Source organism: Sinocyclocheilus rhinocerous, unplaced genomic scaffold (assembly GCF_001515625.1).
Source record: "Sinocyclocheilus rhinocerous isolate Xijiao unplaced genomic scaffold, SAMN03320098_v1.1 scaffold935, whole genome shotgun sequence".
Taxonomy (NCBI): Eukaryota; Metazoa; Chordata; class Actinopteri; order Cypriniformes; family Cyprinidae; genus Sinocyclocheilus; species Sinocyclocheilus rhinocerous.
This window is the reverse complement of record NW_015659710.1, coordinates 53,068-74,575: the sequence shown is the minus strand read 5'-3', so window position 1 is coordinate 74,575 and position 21,508 is coordinate 53,068. Positions and strand designations below refer to the sequence as shown.

General features: G+C 35.9%; 4 protein-coding genes across 7 annotated transcripts in view; all 4 read right to left on the bottom strand.

The window, feature by feature from the left end:
• Positions 1-1,843, bottom strand: part of serbp1a (SERPINE1 mRNA binding protein 1a) — a 9,740-nt gene extending 7,897 nt beyond the window's left edge. For both annotated transcript variants that reach the window (XM_016532940.1, XM_016532941.1), the window contains exon 1: positions 1,462-1,843. In XM_016532940.1, the coding sequence (XP_016388426.1) occupies positions 1,462-1,717 (256 nt within the window). In that variant the 5' untranslated portion in view covers positions 1,718-1,843. The remainder of the gene's footprint in view (positions 1-1,461) is intronic.
• Positions 1,844-4,200: 2,357 nt separating this feature from the next.
• Positions 4,201-6,700, bottom strand: LOC107724135 (3-keto-steroid reductase-like). Its single transcript, XM_016532937.1, has 5 exons — positions 6,478-6,700; positions 6,258-6,362; positions 6,105-6,161; positions 5,281-5,379; positions 4,201-5,053 (listed from the first exon to the last, which is right to left on the bottom strand). The coding sequence occupies exons 1-5, from the start codon at positions 6,640-6,642 to the stop codon at positions 4,940-4,942; spliced, it is 540 nt and encodes a 179-aa protein (XP_016388423.1). The 5' UTR covers positions 6,643-6,700; the 3' UTR covers positions 4,201-4,939.
• A 105-nt stretch (positions 6,701-6,805) lies between these two features.
• LOC107724130 (3-keto-steroid reductase-like) lies at positions 6,806-13,142 on the bottom strand. Its single transcript, XM_016532931.1, has 9 exons — positions 12,995-13,142; positions 12,447-12,650; positions 11,873-11,965; positions 10,398-10,512; positions 8,615-8,809; positions 8,395-8,499; positions 8,240-8,296; positions 7,836-7,934; positions 6,806-6,847 (listed from the first exon to the last, which is right to left on the bottom strand). Exons 1-9 carry the CDS (start codon positions 13,027-13,029, stop codon positions 6,806-6,808), a joined length of 945 nt encoding a protein of 314 aa, XP_016388417.1. The 5' UTR covers positions 13,030-13,142.
• Positions 13,143-15,432: 2,290 nt separating this feature from the next.
• Positions 15,433-21,508, bottom strand: part of LOC107724144 (discoidin domain-containing receptor 2-like) — a 35,001-nt gene continuing 28,925 nt past the window's right edge. Inside the window, exons 9-17 of one of the 3 annotated variants that reach the window (XM_016532948.1) lie at positions 20,363-20,428; positions 20,085-20,221; positions 19,261-19,474; positions 18,947-19,173; positions 17,804-17,931; positions 17,473-17,670; positions 17,031-17,265; positions 16,710-16,859; positions 15,433-16,060 (exon numbers count right to left, since the gene is read on the bottom strand). In XM_016532948.1, coding sequence (XP_016388434.1) covers positions 15,929-16,060; positions 16,710-16,859; positions 17,031-17,265; positions 17,473-17,670; positions 17,804-17,931; positions 18,947-19,173; positions 19,261-19,474; positions 20,085-20,221; positions 20,363-20,428 — 1,487 coding nt within the window. In that variant the 3' untranslated portion in view covers positions 15,433-15,928. The remainder of the gene's footprint in view (positions 16,061-16,709; positions 16,860-17,030; positions 17,266-17,472; positions 17,671-17,803; positions 17,932-18,946; positions 19,174-19,260; positions 19,475-20,084; positions 20,222-20,362; positions 20,429-21,508) is intronic. The other 2 variants (XM_016532950.1, XM_016532949.1) reach the window with 2 other exon arrangements.

Sequence of the window (21,508 nt, the reverse complement as noted above, 5' to 3'; positions counted from 1 at the left end):
AAGGGGAGGGGGGGGGGGGGGGGGGGACACTAGAACAAAAGGCGTTGTCTTAATCTGAATCATATAAAATTCACTTCAATTAATGTGATTGACAAGTACAAAAATTGTCATTATTCACTCACCCTCAAAATTGCTCCAAAACAGTGTTACTCTTTTCATTAGTGTAACTCTAGAGGCTGAATTACAGAATCTGCCACCAATCACTTTTATTAAAAAAAGTGAACGTCATAGTCCATTACGAAAATTAACCATGGTTTTACTACAAATTAAACAAAAAAACATGGTTACTATAGTTAAACCATGGTATCCACAAATTAACCATGGTTTTGCTAAACTAACAATAGTTTAACCATGGTATTTGAAGTAAAACTGGTTATACAAATGGTATTCAATACGCCAAAAAAAACATGGTTACTACACTTTTACTACAATGAAACCATGGTTAATTTCCGTAAGGGGTATCTCATAAAGCTTTAAAACAACACGAGGATGTTAATACATTTAATTTCTAGAAACACTATCCTTTTAACTAAAAATGGACAATACCGAAATTCTCTGAAAGGGAAGAACGATGTAAATACACACTATTATTCTATTACTTCTTCAGCTGGACTGCTTTAAATTGTCTATTTTCCTTATTTACTTGCGCAGGGGACGTGTTTTTTTTCTATACTTAGTTTTCACACTAGCAAAGCAATAAAACCCACGCTGTGGGTCTCGATAACAATGGTTTGCGCCTCTTGACTGATCCCACCCTCCACCTACAGAAATAGACGCTCTCGCGCGACCCAACAGCTGATCACGCGCCCGCGCGCACCTGTTCACGAGTCTCTGCCTCCTCTCATCCAGATCAGTCAGGGCCACCGACACCCGAAAAAAACTTTGACAGCCCTACCTTAAGAATAGTTCAGACCGGCACAATTTTAAAGCACGTAATTAAGTTAAAAACCGGCGTTGTAGGAGGCCAACAATAGGAGGGTTTTCAATGGGAGTGTCATGTCTGCGAGAACGGACTCTGTTGCCTCAAACACGAGGTTGGAGCTGCACTGCTGCTCGACGCTAATAAAAACCCATGCGATAACTGACTGTGCATTCGGAGACTATCAATAAACAGTTTTTTTTTAGCACTGAATGGGACATTTTTACTAGTATGTTGAGTTAAATGCACAAATATACCCGACATTTAACAAACAAACTGATGGTTACCATTAGGCCTGCAGTTCATGAAGGATCTAGAAAATAATTAAGCAGCAACAGGTTTCACTAACGTGCGTCACACAGAAACAATGTACGGCGCGAAAAAGCATATTTGCTGAAAGCGCTGGAAGTTTTTGAGATATGTCAGGCAGTTCATCAACAATAGTGATGTGCGTGACCTCATGGGCTTAGTAGCTCCTTTTGCAGACTACTCACATATGACAAGTGTGAGCAAATGACGAGTTCAATGCAAGCGATGTTTACCATCTTTCTTGAGAGGAACGGGAGCTTGTGTCTCTTCCTTCTTCTCGGGAGCTGGGTTTCTTCTTTCTTTCTGTGACTCCTTTTTGGACTGCTTCGCAGCCTGCGCTGCGGTCTTGGCGGCACCAGGAGCGGTCGCGTCCTTCTTCTTCTTTTCTGCCTGCTTTAACACCTCAAACGGATCCTCTACATCATCAAATAGCTGCTCGAACCGATTGGTTACGACACAGCAGAAACCTTCTTGCAGATGTCCGGGCATGATGGCCCCCTTTCAGCAGGATTCTCCTCCGATTCTACGGGGCTTGAGCGAGCACTTCGCTGCAAGATGCCACAAGATGGCTGGAAAAGACTCGCGCTTCTCTTCCGGCGTAAAAGACATCCGGGACTCTGGCCGCAAAGTCGTATGGGACATGTAGTCGCACAATATACTCCAGAGAGAAGAGAGAGAGAACTGACTCAGCATTGTTATTTGCTAGATTGGCGTTTGTATTGTCATTGTATTAAAATGATCTATTATTGTAGATAGAAGATTACGTAAAGATCTATAAATCTAAATATTTCACTTACTTTTTGTAGTAGTGTCAAAGCTATAACTGTCAATGAATTAACTTAAAATAGAAGAGTAAAGCACCCTTTTTAACATAAAGTATATAAAAAGTGTTTTACTCATTGACACAGACCCCTAATACCCCTTGCAAGGTCATATGTCAGGTCATATGACCCCATGACTGGTCTTCTAAACAGCTCAAATTAGTTTTGGACTACTGGAGTAACCCTATCAAAGCAGGCATTCAGCAATCTTTGTGACAAAAATGTGTCCTGTCACAAGTTAATTATTGAGTGCAAAGCTTGAATTCTCTTAGCAGTTTAATTATAGACATGTCTGAATAGGGTAGGTTAAAGTAGGATAGGTTGATGATGTTGTTACAGGCCTATTTGTCTACCAGGACCAGGTGAACAAAGTAGGCCTAATTATATCATGATCACATAAAAATGATCTTGAAAACTTTTTCCATTGCTTTTATCTTTTATTTACTACTTGAAAATGATTTTTATGTATGCATTATTATTGTTTTACCCTTGTCCCAGACTCATGTTCACCTAAAATTCTGTCATCATTTACTCACACTTATGTCATCATTATTTTGGTTAACATTGACTTCCATTGTATGGAAAATATTGAGAAATTTCTCAGAATTCCTCTTTTACACAGAAGTCATACAGGTTTGGGGTTGTGTAAGGGTGTGTTGTTCACACTTGGCAGGTTTGGTTGAAATAAAACATTGGTGCAATTACGCTGTTAGTGCAGTTTAAGTGTGAAGAAACCTTGGTGTGCACCAAACAAGCTTCTAAATTAACGTTGATGCGGTTTGCCTGAAATAATGGAATTCAGAAAAATCAATAAAGAACAATTTTGTCTAAAATAATCCCTGATGTGTGGGGAAATATCAAAGTAAATATCACTGGTGAGCAGAATAATTTATTGTGTGTCATTCAAGTTATTCAAAAAGTGTAAAAATGTTATTTAATTGTATTTTAGCTATGAAATCATCCTTAGAGCAAGCAAAACAAGTAAGTCAGTGTCCAATTATCACAATTTCCACCACAAATACTTTATTTGTGAGAACTGATACTGTTAATGCTCATATTTTCTGACAGTAATACGCCTAGGGGTCAAATTAAATACTAGTTTAAAACAGTGTTTTTCTCCACGTGCCCTCTCATACCGTTAACATCAGTGTAGCCTACAATCTAATTTCTCTTTAGACAAAGCTTCATAATGAAGTGCGAAACTTTCCTTGAACTGTCATAAAGACAGAAGCAATTCAATTGTGATGCTCAAGCGCGCAGGAGGACTGAAGACGACCGTGATTCACGGACATTCAGCTAAATGGACTTTGACCAGTTCACAGTTTATGTATTTGTATGCGTTGTTCGGCGCGCAAGGATGCAGAATGTGGTGACGGAGGCGATGATTGAGTCTTATGCGCTCATGTTTTTGGTGATGTCAGCGTTTTTTGCGTACTTTTGTGGCATGGTCTGGGCATTCTGCAACCCTAAACTCAGCGGCTTCAAACAGAGTGCGACACGAGCAGTTTTTCTCAAGTCCCTCTGCAACAAATCTTTGCGGATCCTGAAGATGTGGAAACAACTCAGCCGCTACATACACGACATTTAACCAGCCACGAATTGCTGGATCAACCGACACGCACTTACATCGCTTCATCATCCTATATTGTGGATTAATACTGTGAAGTTTAAAGAAAACATCACAAAGTATGCTCCAGCTTCATTAGTTATATTCATAGTAATTTACCCAATCATCTGCACGGGTAACCAGAGGACACCAGCGTCAAGACAAAGGTAAGACTGACAAGCCGTCGTATTACATGTATTCAAAAATCTCTAAACTTATTAACAAAGCATACAAAGTCAAGTTTCAGCATCCACGTTTCTTTATTAACACAGGGAAGTGCGTCTTTATGATCTTCGTCATCATGGCAACCCATCAATATCTGCAATCTCCCTACATTGCTAACTCTCATCCAGAGTATTACAATCATTAGTTTCTGATATGTATATTAATTTAATGCTATGTAGTTAAATAAATTGTTACAAGGCACTTCATATTACTTTGTTGCATTTGCTTTGTACTTTGAGAGCTAACACAGAAAAAAAGAATAGATTGTAAAAGAAAGTCTCAGTTGCACATATGTATCTACTGCGAGTGGATTGCAATATTTATTTATTTTTTGTTTGTAGGAAGAAAGTTCAATTGAAACCTTAAAACAAACACTATAAAGAGTTTATACTTTTTGGGTGAATTATTAATTATAAAATGTACACAGTTCCAGACATACATTTTTATTCACTGGAAAGAGCAGATTTAGTTTCCTTTTTCACAGCCTGTGCTGATTTTGGCCCAAATCACTCAGCAGTGACACCATACTATTATATATATATATATATATATTATTCAGAACATCTTGGAAGAAGCCCCTTTGGGGGCACAATAAAATGGACATTAAAAACAGCTAAAAATACATGACAGATTTGTGGTCCCATTTTCATCAGAGTCAGAAACTGACTACAATGGTAAAAACCATTCAACTTGGAATGCACAATACTTATAAGTATCTCACAGTAGAGCATGGTGATAGCAAAGCCAGTCGTACATTCGATTGCCAGGGAAAGCAATAACTGATGTGCACCTTAAATGCAATGCAAGTCAATTTGGATGCAAGTGTCTGCCAACTGCATAAAATTACTTTTTTGTAAATACATAAGTGAAGAACGTGATGTGGTTTATAGCCATGCTAGATTATCATAATCATTTCATATTGTGTTTCTAAAGATCATTAAGAAAAATCTATTTATCTATCTAAATCTATCTATATCTAGTTTATCCATTCCTTAGTGAATATTTCAAGATGGAAATGTGTTCTAAAGCGATAGAATGCATGAGGTTTTGTGTCCATATTTAGTTTTTTGCTTTGATATCTACATCCTCGTCTCTCAGTTTCTTCCGCACTGTATCCTCAAGTTCTAATAGCCTCACATAGAGGGCCTCTGACACGTTTTCAGCAATATCCATCTGAAAACACACAAAAAGCAATTAAATTATGGACAGTATCAGTAATGAATGGTACGAACAAGATCAACAGCTGAAAAACATGAAAGTCCATGCATTCCTTTGTATAATGAACCAAATCACAAAACATATAAACCCTATAGACTAGAATGGAAGCCTATTATTAATTGGATTTAACTAAAATTGGCATAAAAATAGATAAGTGAGAGAACCTGATTGTCAGTTCTGACCTTGTGTGGTTGGGTGTAATTGTTTCCAAGCCCAGAGGTCAAACTGTGGTATTTGGCCATCGGGTCCAGTGACTCAGGTTTCTGCATGAACAGCCAAAACTGTGTAATAAAAACAATAGATGAAAACTGAGACTAGGAGAAAGCAATGAGGCCCAGACAACCGTGAATGAACGGAGTCATTTCTCCAACTGACATGCAACACTAAGCTTCAAAAACTATTAGAATCAAAGTGGTTTCACATCTCGACTTATTTTTTCCATTCCTTGTACTATGCAACATTTACAGATTCACCGTTGAACAATTCAGAAGTTCAAAATTCATGGAGTACAATTCATGGTTAAACCTGATGATGCTATATGAATGTCTGTGATGGTGCTGGTAATTACCAAAGCCTCTGCTCCATTGTAAGGTGAGAGGGTAAAAGTGTTGGTGAAAATCCTTATCTGATGAGATAGGACAGGACATTAACATAATGTTAAATTTGTGTAACTTTTCTATTATTGTGTTGATATTCAAAATGAAGTAAATTGAGGACCTACAAGCCACATTATTGGCATGATGACAGTCCAGAAGAATGATGGTAGAATGCCATAGGTGAGGTTAGTCATGACCAGCCCAGGACAGATCACTGATGCGTACAAACCCTGTGAACAGATCACTAGTATTCATGACTAAATCACAATTATGATAATCATTAATTATTACGGTATGAAACATGTACAGATTCACCGTTGAACAATTCAGAAGTTCAAAATTCATGGAGTACAATTCATGGTTAAACTTGATGATGCTATATGAATGTCTGTGATGGTGCTGGTAATTACCAAAGCCTCTGCTCCATTGTAAGGTGAGAGGGTAAAAGTGTTGGTGAAAATCCTTATCTGATGAGATAGGACAGGACATTAACATAATGTTAAATTTGTGTAACTTTTCCATTATTGTGTTGATATTCAAAATGAAGTAAATTGAGGACCTACAAGCCACATTATTGGCATGATGAGAGTCCAGAAGAATGATGGTAGAATGCCATAGGTGAGGTTAGTCATGACCAGACCAGGACAGATCACTGATGCGTACAAACCCTGTGAACAGATGACTAGTATTCATGACTAAATCACAATTATGATAATCATTAATTATTACGGTATGAAACATGTCATGCAATAAACCATTTTCTGTAGGGAACTGTGAACTTACACGGTTGTTGTAGTGACGGTTTAGGGCTAAGCTAAGTAGATCAGACGCATATTTCGAGGAGCTGTAGGGCTCACGGCCTTTCTGATGCTGTATGTCATCTAGACTAAAAGCCGATCGCTGGGCATTACTGGAGGATGTCCAGATCACTAGAGAATTGTGGTCCATCTGACACAATATGGGCTCCAGTTCTCTCACCTGTCACAGAAGCAAAAAATGCAGTTGGATCAGGAATTGTACTGCTTAATTTCTGCACCATTTAAAGTGCTAAAAAGAATTACAAAAATACTGTTTCCGCCTTCCATTGTTTGGCTACACTGGTAATCCTGCCCTAAACTATCACTATTAGTTGAGCCATAAAAAAGACTTTGCCCTAAACAACACAACAAGGAACAACACTCTAGGAACAAATGAAACTGGCTAAAAATATATATAAATTATGAATAGATAAATTATCATTCAAAAAATTGGGGTTGGTAAGTTTTTTTTATGTTTTTTAAAGAAGTTTCTTATGCTCACCAAGGCTGTGTTTAATAAAAAATAAGAGTAAAAACTGAAAAATAAAACTGTGAAAAAAAACTGTGAAATTTCATCACAATTTAAAATAACTGTAACAATTTAAAATTGTAATTTATATCAGGCTGAATTTTCAGCAGCAATTTTAACTTCAGACAGTCACATGATTCTTCAGAAATCATTCTAATATTCTGATTTGGAGCTCAAGAAACATTTCATTTTATTATCAATGTTGAAAACAGTTGTGTCGCTTATGCATTTATTTATTTTGGAAACTGAAAATGTTTTTTTCGGGATACTTTGATGCATAGACAGTTCAAAAGAATTGAATTTTCTGAACATTTATTCTTCTGTAGCATTATAAATATCTTTACATATTTTTATCAATTTAATGCAAATTTGCTAAAAATGCTAAAAAAGTGCTACATATAGCACATTATAATCTGTAGGGTTTACAGTATATGCTTTGTGATTTGGTTAGTTCTGCAAGGGAATCCATGGACTTTCATGTTTCTCAGCTGTTGAACTTGTTCATACTATTCATTACTGATACTTTCCATAGTTTAACTGCTTTTTGTGTGTTTTCAGATGGATATTGATGAAAACACACAAAAAGCAGTTAAACTATGGAAAGTATCAGTAATGAATAGTATGAACAAGTTCAACAGCTGAGAAACATGAAAGTCCATGGATTCCCTTGCAGAACTAACCAAATCACAAAGCATATACTGTAAACCCTACAGATTATAATGTGCTATATAAAATTGGATTTAAAATAGGCTTAAAATAGACTAAAACAGGCATGAAAAATAGATGAGTGAGGGAACTTGATTGTCAGTTCTGACCTTGTGTGGCTGAGTGTAATTGTTTCCAAGTCCAGAGGTCAAACTGTGGTATTTGGCCATCGGGTCCAGTGACTCAGGTTTCTGCATGAACAGCCAAAACTGTGTAATAAAAAACAATAGATGAAAACTGAGACTAGGAGAAAGCAATGAGGCACAGACAACTGTGAATGAACTGAGTCATTTCTCCAAATGACATGCAATAATAAGCTTCAAAAACTATTAGAATCAAAGCGGTTTCACATCTTGACTTCATTTTTCCATTCCTTGTACTATGAAACATTTACCGTTTCACTGTCATACAATTCAGTAGTTCTATGAAGTGATTCAATAAATTGTAATAATTATTCATGGTTAAACTTGATGATGCTATGAACATTTGTGGTGGTGGTGGTGGTGGTACTTACCAAAGCCTCTGCTCCATTGTAAGGTGAGAGGGTAAAAGTGCTGGTGAATATCCTTATCTGATGAGATAGGACAGGACATTAACACAATGTTAGATTTGTGTGACTTTCCTATTATTGTGTTGATATACAAAAAGTAAAGTAAATTGAGGACCTACAAGCCACATTATAGGCATGATGAGAGTCCAGAAGAATGATGGTAGAATGCCATAGGTGAGGTTAGTCATGACCAGCCCAGGACAGATCACTGATGCGTACAAACCCTGTGAACAGATCACTAGTATTCATGACTAAATCACAATTATGATAATCATTAATTATTACGGTATGAAACATGCCATGCAATAAACCATTTTCTGTAGGGAACTGTGAACTTACACGGTTGTTGTAGTGATGGTTTAGGGCTAAGCTAAGTAGATCAGACGCATATTTCGAGGAGCTGTAGGGCTCACGGCCTTTCTGATGCTGTATGTCATCTAGACTAAAAGCCGATCGCTGGGCATTACTGGAGGATGTCCAGATCACTAGAGAATTGTGGTCCATCTGACACAATATGGGCTCCAGTTCTCTCACCTGTCACAGAAGCAAAAAATGCAGTTGGATCAGGAATTGTACTGCTTAATTTCTGCACCATTTAAAGTGCTAAACAATTTTGCCTCCATTGTTTGGCCACACTGTAAAAAAATCTAAAGTTGAGAAAACTTAAAAGTTTAAGGCAACCAGCTTCAGGAGATTTTTGAGTTTTCTCAACTTGTTGTATTCAGTTTATACCACAAAAAGTTGAGAAAACTTATAAAATTTTAAGTTTTCTCAACTTTTGATTTTTAACAGTGCATAAACTTTCACCATTAGCTGAGCCATAAAAAAGACTTGTATATAAATTATGAATTAAAAAAGAAAAATATACACTACTCTTTTTATGTTTTTGAAAGAAGTCTCTTATGCTCACAAAGGCTGCATTTATTTAATAAAAAATAGAGTAAAAACTTAATTATTAAAAATTTAAATAGCTGTTTTCTATATTAACATATTTTAAAATGTAATTTATATCAAGCTGATTTTTCAGCAGCCAATACTCCAGACAGTCACATGTCACAAGATTTTTCAGAAAGTATTCTAACATTCTGATTTGGTGCTCAAGAAAGAAATAATTTTATTATCAATATTGAAAACAGTTGTATTGCTTATGTTATGTTATAGTGTTTTTTCTGGATTCTTTGAGAAATAGAAAGTTAAATAGAACAACATTTATTTAAAATTGAATTTACTGAACAACATTCTTTTTGTAACATTTAAATATCTATATAACCTTTAAACAGTAATGTAGATTTTTAAAATCTTTTCTAACAATATGAGTCTTTACTATCACTTTTTTATCCATTTAACACACCCTTGCTGAATAAAAGTATTCATTACTTTCAAAAAAAGAAAGACAAAAATTTACTGACTCCAAACTTTTGAACGGTAGTGTATATTGTAACACAAGATTTCCATTTTTGACATTCTAATTCATTGAGATGCACCTGTATGTGTATATATATATATAAAATAATCAAAAAGAATTTCAGTGTGTGGGATGAGAGAGAACCAGAGGTCAACTTGACAAGAAATACAAGCCTCACTCGGTGCCGTCCCAGCAGAAAATTGATATGTCTTGTCTGGCCTTCGAGGACATGGAGTGTCATATCTACTGCAACTTTAATGTCTGAGCCACTTGAGCCACAATAACACAACTGTATAAAGAAGCACGAGGAAAGAACGCTGCTGCCCGACTTCCAGCACTGATGACCAGATGCTTTAGAGCAAATGAATGAGCTCTTCAATTAGCAAACAGCAACACTTCACAAAGAAGCACAGGGCTGCAATTTTAGGACTCAAAATAACTTCAGCACTAGAGATGTTCGGATGAATTATTGATTGGGACAGCTGCCAGGGAACAAGTTGTTAACAACAGTGAAATGAATCCTGTGGCATTTATGGTTGAAATATTGTTCCAGGAGATCTTTTAGAGGAAGATGATTTGTTTGATAGCGTTGCATGGAAAAGACAGAAAAAAGTGAAGTGTTCTACCGCAGCTATGCTCCTATGGAAATAACGTAGAAACATTTTTATTTTTATGTATGGTCATAGAAACACACTCATTTCTAATCCATCAACTTACCAGAAGGAAATGACCAAAAAGATTAGTGGCAAACACCTCCTGCAAACCATTGGGTGTGACCTTATCTTCCTGGGTCAGAAGACCCTCCCCCGTGGCAAACATGCGAACCACATTACTGATGGGAAGAAAAATATAACAATGAATTATTCAGCCAGTGTTTGTGGGTCTGGTGGGCCAGTTGCATTTTGGGGTTTTTAATTCAACACAATCAAACAATTTTGATAAAATACTCAACAGATCTATACTTCATCCCAATTACAAGCAATATAAACAGCATATATGGTTAATATTTGCCCTTTACCTTTGTTAGATCACATTTATGAATTAAAGTTCTACAACCTTGTGCAGGAACGGCAGGGGCAGAAAATGTGCAGTGCTGGGGGGCGCCCAGGACCAGGGTTGAGAAACACTGCAGTAGGAGGACAGAGTGAAGGTTCACAGGACCTAAAATTTCCACACTTTTATTATCCCCGTGTCCAGTGGACCCGAACATCCTGCATGTAATATAAATGTGTAGGGGGGTCATTGTGTAGTGTGTGGTCATTAAAAATTTGTTCTGATATAAGCTCTTCACAGAAAAAGAGCCAAGGCTAATGAGTCTGAGTTTGAAAAAATAATTAACCGACATCATTTTTCATTATATATATATATATATATATATATATACACATATACACACACACACACACACACACACACGTGCATATATAATAATAACTACACTAACTTATACTAAGTTAAAAGAAGTATATACAGTATGCAACAATTAATGCTATGAAAAGTATAATACTGAATCACTGGCTGATGCATGATGAATGCATTATAAGCACATTTTTGGTTAATCTGGTTATGCGAGTATTATATGTATATATATGTATACAAATTTTTATAGTATGCACAGGTTATGTACTGTATTTTATTATTATGTTCAAGTGTAGTAAATAATATGACAGTAATATCAGATTTACAGTTGAGGAATGTAATGTTGGAGCACAACCTTGCTTTATAGAATATATTTAGAAACTATGAACCACTGTTCAAAAATTTGGGGACAGTAAGATTTTTTAAAATTTGTATCTGAAGTCTTTGGTCTCTTATGGCCACCATGCATCATATTGTGATATATTATTACAATTTAAAATGATATTTTCTATTTCAGAATATTTTAAAATGTAATTTATTGGCAAAGCTGAATTTTCAGCAGCCATTACTCCAGTCTTCAGTGTTACATGATCCTTCAGAAATCATTCTAATATGCTGATTTTGTGCTCAAGAAACATTTATTTTTTGTATTATTATTAATGTTGAAAACATAAAACATACTACTACTACTACTACTAATAATAATAATAATACTGTCTTTACTGTCACTTTTAATTAATTTAATCCATCCTTGCTGAATAAAATTAATAAAAAAACAAAAATTACTGACCCAAAAATTTGAAACGGCAGTGTTAAAGAAAGAAATACTGTACCTAGAAAACAGGCCTTTATAAAAGGCTTTGTGATCTACCCTGGGATTAGGCATGATACCAGCATTGAGATACAAATAGTCCAATCTGTTGTACCTGTTGAGGGAAAAAAAGACGTTTTAAACACGTTTAAGTTAAATAACGCTTTAAAGTTTATTTACCGTTATATTATATCATTTATTTAATGTTATACTTTAATCAGACTGGAGGTTTCAAATGTGCTCCTAAGTGACACCTAATCTGCTTAATTTTGCATAAATTTATGCAAGGGAATTCAAAAGTACCCAAACAGTTCAGACAGCATTGATTCATGCTTACTAATTGTAGTGTACTAAATTTTAATAAGCACAAATGAGATTTCAGAACTACAGTGCAGTGCAACTTAAATTTTAGTCTGTTCCTCACATAAAACTATGAGACGACTTGACAAGACTTGGAATATAGTGGATGAGTCAATGGATTACTATTATGGAGCTTTTTAGAGCCTGACATCCCCCTGGTCACAAAACTGTATGAAAAGCATTAAGTCTATCAAAATTATAGTGTATTTTGGCAAACAGGGACTGGGATGTCTTACTTCTGCTTGAACTCCTCAGCAGCACTGAGCACAGAGCGCATGTTGCCCACATCTAAGTGCAGCAGAGTAACCTGAGCTTGAGGGTGAGACACTAGAAGAGTCTGTCGGGCAGCCTCAGCTCTCTGCATGTTCCTGCAGGCCAGACAGAGCTGCAGCTGGGCATCCTGGCTTAATAGACGCTCACACAGAGCAAGGCCAATACCACTGAACGCACAATAAACACATGCATGTAAACAGGTTCATATGGAGTGAACATACACATGTATGCAAACAGGGTTATATGGAGTGAACATTAACATGCAGAGAAAAAGAGACATTATGCAACATGTTTTCTCAACTACTGGTTATATATACAGAATATAACAACTGTAGAATAATACACTTTATAAACAAAATATTCCTAATTTCTTCCTTTCGGTTTCTTTGTTGTTTTAAAATAGCATTATTAAAAAATAACCTAAAAGTTGTCACTACAATAATAACAGAATGACATTTAAAACAGTGATGTGAAACTGTAAAGAAAGCAATTATACAAACAGTTTCGTTACCTGTTTGCACCGGTTACCAACACTACTTTCTTCATCCTATCTTTACATTCATACAATATATGACTATGCTACCTGTGATACTGTACTTTCCCTTCGTAACCGTTTCTAACGTGGTATTTCACCAGTGTCTGTATGGATGGAGTTTGCACAGCCGCCATGGTGTGATTGGAGGTCACACTTCTATCGGCCAATCAGATGTTTCCTTTCTGTGACGTGACATCTACCCTGACCAATCCAGACTTAGCCACTGTCAGACCAGGCTAACCAATCGTCGGAATCCAAAGAAATGCGATAGCAGAAAATTCAGAAACTGAATTTTAAAATCATATTTATTTGACAGGTAACCAATGCACGAAACGAACGATTTAAAAAGCAAATATTTGAGTACAAACGATGTTAAAATGAATGTCTTGATACATTCAAGGCTGTACACAAATGTCAAATTCACTCATGTACTGTATACAAATACAGGTTTTATTACTGTTAAAGTATGAAATCCGTGCTTTTATAATTATAAAATGTCTAGACAACAAGTTTAAAGGTTCATCAATTTATTATCTTATGTACAGTTTCCTAACATATACAATAGGTTGTTAGAGAAAAATTGTTAGAGGACTGCTAATAAAAAATACAGTACAAAGCTTAGATTAGAAAGAATAAGCATCACCTAAAGGAAATTTTGCTATGAATAAAAAAAAAAACCCAGTTTTTCCATGCATTGTGATATGTTGTCAATATAGAGAATATGACAAATGTTAATTTTTCCTCTCCTCACAATTAAAATCATATTTATTTGACAGGTAACCAATGCACGAAACGAACGATTTAAAAAGCAAATATTTGAGTACAAACGATGTTAAAATGAATGTCTTGATACATTCAAGGCTGTACACAAATGTCAAATTCACTCATGTACTGTATACAAATACAGGTTTTATTACTGTTAAAGTATGAAATCCGTGCTTTTATAATTATAAAATGTCTAGACAACAAGTTTAAAGGTTCATCAATTTATTATCTTATGTACAGTTTCCTAACATATACAATAGGTTGTTAGAGAAAAATTGTTAGAGGACTGCTAATAAAAAATACAGTACAAAGCATAGATTAGAAAGAATAAGCATCACCCAAAGGAAATTTTGCTATGAATAAAAAAAAAAAAAACCAGTTTTTCCATGCATTGTGATATGCTGTCAATATAGAGAATATGACAAATGTTAATTTTTCCTCTCCTCACAAATCTGTTTTATAAAGTGGAATGTTTTTGTAAACAAACTCAAAGCCTCAGAAAGGGCTATTACTGGTTCATGTGGTTATGGTTTGAAGGAAGAACATTTAATAGACTTGTTGAAAAACCAGCTGATAAAACATTTAAACAGTGCAGAATTAAAGCATACCTATAATGCAACTTCATCAGTCATGTCAAGAATGCTAAAATTAATCTATACACAAAGATAAATGACTTTCAAACCCACAACCAAAACACGTATTATAGACTGGCAGATATCTCAACCAACCCCAAAAGGTGCACACATTTTAAAAAATATGGTCATATACAATGACCTTACAAAAATGATTTACATGTATACAAGTTAATTACAAAACAGATTTCCGAGTGTCCCATTTGCAGCACTTTTCACATGCCAAAACATATCATAACTTACTGTAAACCATCACAGTGCATCTGTTCAATACAAATCCAGTATTTATCCCAAACTATAGCAATTCAGCACCACCTAGAATATACTCTGATATAAAAGTAAGACAAACAGCTTTAAAATAAGCTTATTTTAATATTTTTTACAGATAAACAAAATTAGCTGGTAATAACAAATGTACTTACTACCCCATTTGGCCTAATTTGAGATTAGATGAAAATATAGGACAAATGCAATGAAAATGTGAAATTAGCATTCAGTAATATAACTATATCTGATTTCATCCAACTTCATGCAAATATTGTAAGACATTTCTGTAAAAGAATTATGGCTATTCATAGCTCATTATGCTGAAATGCAAAAGTTGTTTTGAGCAAAGAAAAAATAAAAGAGCACAAATGAAATGGACTTAAATAATAACCATTATCACCCTAACAAGATTTTTTTAGACAATAAAACAAGAAGAAAAGCAAAACACGTATATAATGCAGTACGCTTAAATATAAACACAATATATAGGTAGTTGCAGGATAACACTAATATATATTTTTACATGTACAATTTTAATTGAATTTTTATGATTTTGAATTTTGAAATTCTGTGACAACCAGATAAATTGGCTTTCTGTTAATCCACTTGAGTGCAAGTGGTCTTTGCAGTTTACTACAAAGAAGAAAAAAAAAGTAAAATAATAAAATACTTTAGCATTTTCGATAAATGAGATGAAAATATACACAAACGTCAAGAGACATCAAGATAAAACCGAAGGTGAATCTGAATGTCAATTAATGATTCTTATTTACATTCAAGCTGTCTTCGGCCTCAAAATACTGAAAACAACATTAAATTGGAAATAATAAAAGGCGCATTAGTAGCCGATACCTTGTTTTTTGGCATTTCCTCTTTCTATTCAAAAATATTCTAATGGCTATTTTAGAATATTTAGAGTTATTTGGAGAAAATACACAGTGTGTAAAATCCAATTATTCTGTGATAAAGGTGCCTAAATTCATTGCTACATTTTCTTTGTCCTAGTGCTGCCCAGGTATTGTAAGCCAGCTGAAGGCACTTAGTTACGGGGTGTAGTTCAATCTTACAATATATATCAGTTTGCCTTTGCACACTCACAGTGAAAATTGCTACAGAAAAATGATAGATTCTGATCTCACTTATATACGGAAACATATAAGTATGTGTTACGGTGTACAGTTGACTGGAGTCCTGTGGGCGCACTGAAATGTCTCTGGAAGTGCCAAGGCTGGCACATAAGTGGACACTACGGCTTGCAATCCAGTAACGTGTGATGAATCTCCTGGAAGGATGGACGCTCTTTGGTATTCCTGTTCCAGCAGCTCAACATGAGCTTGTAGACAGGGTCAGGACACATTGGTGGCTGAGGCAGGTATATCTGAGAATAAGAAGTGGTACACTCTTTAAAAAAAAAAAAAAGATTCTAAAAGGGTTTTTTTGTTGTGATGCCATAGAAGAACCATTTTGGGTTCCCCCAGACAAAGTAAATACAAATAGCATTAAATATTAAAATTATTTTCTTTCTTTCCTTCTTTCTTTTTTTAATTTTGTGTCTGTGCAGTTAATTTTGAATGTAACAATATATGGGTCAAACTAACGCCAAACACATTGGTTAATTATTATATTTCTCACATATTTGATTGTTTTAGTCTCTAAAAAGCTACAATAGAGGTTTTCTGTTTTTACAGCAATCCTGTGTTTTTCATTTGTATTTTCCATAGTGTTGATTTTCAGTAAATTGCACCAATGTGGATCAATTTGACCCCAACACAAAAGTTCTACCAAGGTTTTAAACACAACAGGAGGGTTAAAAGAACTGTTATTTCTCTTAGTGTGAAGAGCAAACCAAACAAACGTTTTTGACTATGAAGAATCTTAAGTGCAATGAAAAGGTTCAATGGATGTTAAAAGTTAAAACCATGGATGTCAATACAGAACCTTAATGATAAATGTATGGATAAATAAGATCAGTTTAATCAGATCTCATCCACCTCTACACAAAAGCAGATAAGCAGATATACTTGTACCTGTCTCCTTTGATCCCGAAAGAACTCTCCTGTGTTTTCAATGACCTGCTCATCTGACAGCTGTGAGTAAGGCTGCTCTTTGCAGAAGGTAAGCATCTCCCAAAGGGTTACGCCAAAAGCCCACACATCACTGGATGTGGTGAATTTCCCCTGTAAGGACAAAAATCATCATGTGTCAGACTTTTATAGACATAGAATCTGTTTTTACACACAGCAAGATCACTAGAGATTCATTTGAAGCCCAAAAATACAAAAAGTATTCTTCTAGGAGACTTTTCAGAGTATAATTTATAATTTCTTTAGGTTGTGAATGTGTCTGACCAGAAGAATGCTCTCCCAGGACATCCAACGGATGGGCAGCACCGCTCTACCCTGGATACGGTAGTAGTCTCCGCTATACAGGTTCCTACTCATCCCGAAGTCTGCGATCTTGATGGTGTAGTTTTTTCCTACTAGGCAGTTGCGTGTGGCCAAGTCTCGATGCACAAAGTTGAGTGATGATAGATACTTCATGCCTGAAGCAATCTGTGAGGTCATGTGGTGTAGGTTACTGTAACTGAAACAGTTAAAGCAGAATGTGAGTCATAACCTGGTGTGCTTAAGAACATTACCTAACAATTCAGTTTAGCAATAACATGTTGCTTGTTGATTCATCAGATTTCCGTTTCTGTTCATAATAATGATAATAATGAGTCCATCTTAATTCTTAGGGATTTAGAGTCACAGTCCACCACTGTAATGTTTGAAAATGTTTGGCATCTACCTGACTGTGGGAGCATTGCTGAGGAGAGCGATCATGCCCTCAGGCTCATGGCGAGACAGGAACTGATTAAGGTCTCCGTTCTCCATGTACTCTGTGATCATACACAGAGGGTCAGAGCTCATACACACCGCCAGCAGCCTGATGATGTTGGGGTCTTTCAATCGTGACATGATCTTTATCTCCTTCAAGAAATCATTCCTGTAAAGTATAAAAATTCAAGAATGGAAATTCATAAATATTAACGCAACAGCATGCATGTTCATTAGGATGCAGTGACAGTGTTGTACTGTAATTTATGGAAGTCATGACTGTGACATTTGGGCTTGCAAACCTAGCGTTTTTATTTGCATCCGCTCGAAGCATTTTAACAGCTACAAGCACTGTTTGGTTTTCAATGACATCGAAGGAGAAGTCCTCATCCATGAAATCTTGCATGCCTTCTGCTTCACACAAATGCACCTGGCAACACGCAAAAACAGTCATTTAGCATATTCACCCTGGTAAAAAAGTAACATTAAATTCATTTATTTCAAATATAGTTCAAATCTATTTACTGACATATTGCTCGAGACTTACTGATATACAAATCATAATTAAACTTTATTTGGAGTACTACTTGTGCACAAATCACATTTCTTAATATTGAACCTAAAATGTGCTTTAATGTCACTATTGATGAGGATTATATGATCTTTGAATAATATCGATCTTTAAATGCAAGATATTTAAAGTGTACCTAAAGTTTACTTGCAATAGCTCCACTTAAGCACAATCAAATATACTTAAGTATATCTTTAGTTAATCTTCAGCACTACTTCCGCACAATTAAAGTGCATTAAGCACAAAATTAGTTGTTTCAATTTAGCAGTCTACCAGTTTAGTATACAAAACATATATATACATAAATATGTAAATGTACTTATAGTATACTTAGCATTAAATAAATGTATTTCAAATACATTTTAGGATATTTATTGTTCACTAGGGCAGATATGATTTAAATATTTGATTTAAAATCATTGAACATGCTCTATTCAAAAAGTCTGGGGTCAGTATGTTTTTTAAAGAAAATAATACTTTTATTCAGCAAGGACACATTACATTGATCAAAGGTGACATTTATAATGTTACAGAAGATTTCAATTTTAATAAACATTATAAATATTATACTTTCAATAAATCAAAGATTCATAAAAAATGTATCGTGGTTTCCCCAAAAATATTAAGCAGCACAACTAACTGTTTTCAACATTGATAATAATAACAATAATAATAATAAATGTTTCTTGAGCACCAAATCAGCATATTACAATTATTTCTGAAGGATCATGTGACACTGAAGACAGGAGTAATGGCTGCTGAAAATTCAGCTTTGCCATCACTGGAATAAATTACATTTGAAAACTTTTGAACAGTATATAGAATAGGAGTTTTTTCATAAATGAAGATTTTTGTTTGTTATTTGAGAACTGACCTCTCCAAACTGCCCTTCTCCCAACTTTTCTTTAAAGGTAAGCAGCTTCCGAGGAAATTCTTCCACAGCGACATCCTTCCCTGACAGCAGGTCCATGGTAAGGGCGGGCACTGCGTAAGTGTTGCCCCCAGTTACACCCTGCAGGTTGACGATGTCTGCCTCAGCGTAATGTGGGACTCCCTCTTGTACACTGGCTGGAGCGGACTTGGAAGCTGTATTTGTTGAAGCTGCAGAAAAATAAACATGTATATATGCTATTGCATAATATGTATGGAATACCCATATATACTCCATACATCGCTTCTGGAACTCACCGGTGTCCTCTGAGGTTTGGGAAAACTCGGGCAGTTTGCGAACCAGGCAGGATGGCTCTTGGTAGTCGGGTCCCAGAGGGAAGATGCGCTCATAGGTAGAGTTGGACTCTTGCTCGCTGGACACTGAAGAGGGGCTGTTGTTGTTATAGGTGAAGGTCTCACTCTGTATTGACAGACTAGCAGTTAGTTCATCGTCCAGCATCCTCCGAGACACCTGGAATGAAGGATGTTTAGTGAAAAACGCTAAAAAAGGCTAAAATATATATCTATGAAATCATATTTACAATCCACTTATGCATTACTGTTTTTTTTCATTCATATGCAAAATAGCATCACACTGTTTAGGGGTCATGCAGTAAGACTACAATAAAAGCTTGTCATAATCAACCTTGTTTTATATGTTAAGGTCTGGTGCAAAATGAACAATTTATGCAAGAAGTTCATGTGGGAACATTCTGAGTTAAAGACATCATATGACATCTTAACTGTACACATAATTAGGCAAAATTAAAAAGGTTTTTAATGTTTTTAAAAGAAGTCTTTTATGTTCATATAAGTAATATTGGAATATAGTAATATTGTTTAATATTACATTTTAAAATAACTATTTTCTATCTTAATTTATCTTAAAATGCAATTGATTTCTGTGATGGAAAAGCTGAATTTTCAGAAGGCATTATGCTACTCTTCAGTGTCACATGATCCTTCAGAACCGTGATTCATTTTATTTTCAAGATTATTTGATGAACAGAAAGTTCAAAAGAAAAGCATTTATTTGAAATAGCTTCTTTATTTGAAGCTTCTGCCAGACACAAGCCTCTCACCTTCTCAAGCATCTTCTGCCACACTTGTCTCCATAGTATAATAACAATAATGACCACTAAGATGAAGATGATGGCAACCAAGCAGCCAATCAGGATCCGGGTGTTGCTGTCATCTACTTTGTGGGTGGGGTCATCCCCTAAGAAGGGGATAAAGAGAAAGATAACCTGATGATGAAATTACACTCCAGAAAAGGTGAGTGAAGTTTATTCAAATGGGTTATAACAGAAACTGCTGGTTCTCAACATATGACTGATTCAGGAACAGCGGGAAATCTGACCTGGCTGATTGCTGATGGGAGGACCGGTTTTGGGGGGAGCCAGGGTTGTGTTGTACATGGCTGTATCTGAAATTAGTGTGTTAAAGGGGTCATATGATGTTGCTAAAAAGAACATTATTTTGTGTATTTGGTGTAATGCAATGTGTTTATGCGGTTTAAGGTTAAAAAAACACATTATTTTCCACATACTGTACATTATTGTTTCTCCTCTATGCCCCGCCTTTCTGAAACGTGTCGATTTTTACAAAGCTCATCGGTCTGAAAAGCGAGGTGTGCTCTGATTGGCCTTTTCCACATACTGTGCATTATTGTTTCTCCTCTATGCCCCGTCTTTCTGAAACGCGTCGATTTTTACAAAGCTCATTGGTCTGAAAAGCGAGGTGTGCTGTGATTGGCCAGCTATCCAGTGTGTTGTGATTGGCCGAATACCTCAAGCGTGTGACAGAAATGTTACGCCCCTTACCCTACTGTGATGCCGTCTCCCGGCATGACGAGACAGAACCAATAAAACCCATTACAAACGAGGCATTTGTTGCATCCAGTGGGGACATAATTACAGATTATAATGACTTATACTGTCTTTTTACGCATTGCATAGCATCGCGCCGCATAAGCATAAAACCATGTCTGCATTTGTGATTGTGATGACTAACAACAAGCGCTACTCTACACTGCTCAAAACTCGCGTTTGAATCATCAGTGGCAAATTCTTTAAATATAAAAAACTTTACAGTCTGTGAGTCAGAACAGCCGGCATTGTAGTCTACTCTCCCAGGATCAGGAAACAGTCCTCCATAAAATGTGCTGCACACATCTGAATATTTGGGTTGAACTGTTCTGGAACAGTGTTGTAAATACAACTTAACCACCGGTTTCTAGTAGTGTCCTCTTTTGGAAGGCCAAACAAAGTAATTTCGCTTTCACAACGAAACAGCGTCACACACCGCGGCCTTGAGTGAGCGGAGGCCTGCGGGCTTGCGGCAACCACATGTGACGACCCCGGGCTGGACTACGCTTCATCCACGGTGAAAGCCGATCCGGCGATCCACAGCACGAAGTTGATGTATTTCCTCAGCGACCAGCACAGATCAGCTCTAGGCATGACGAAGCAGATATCGTCCTCTTTTGAAAGGCCAAACAAAGTAG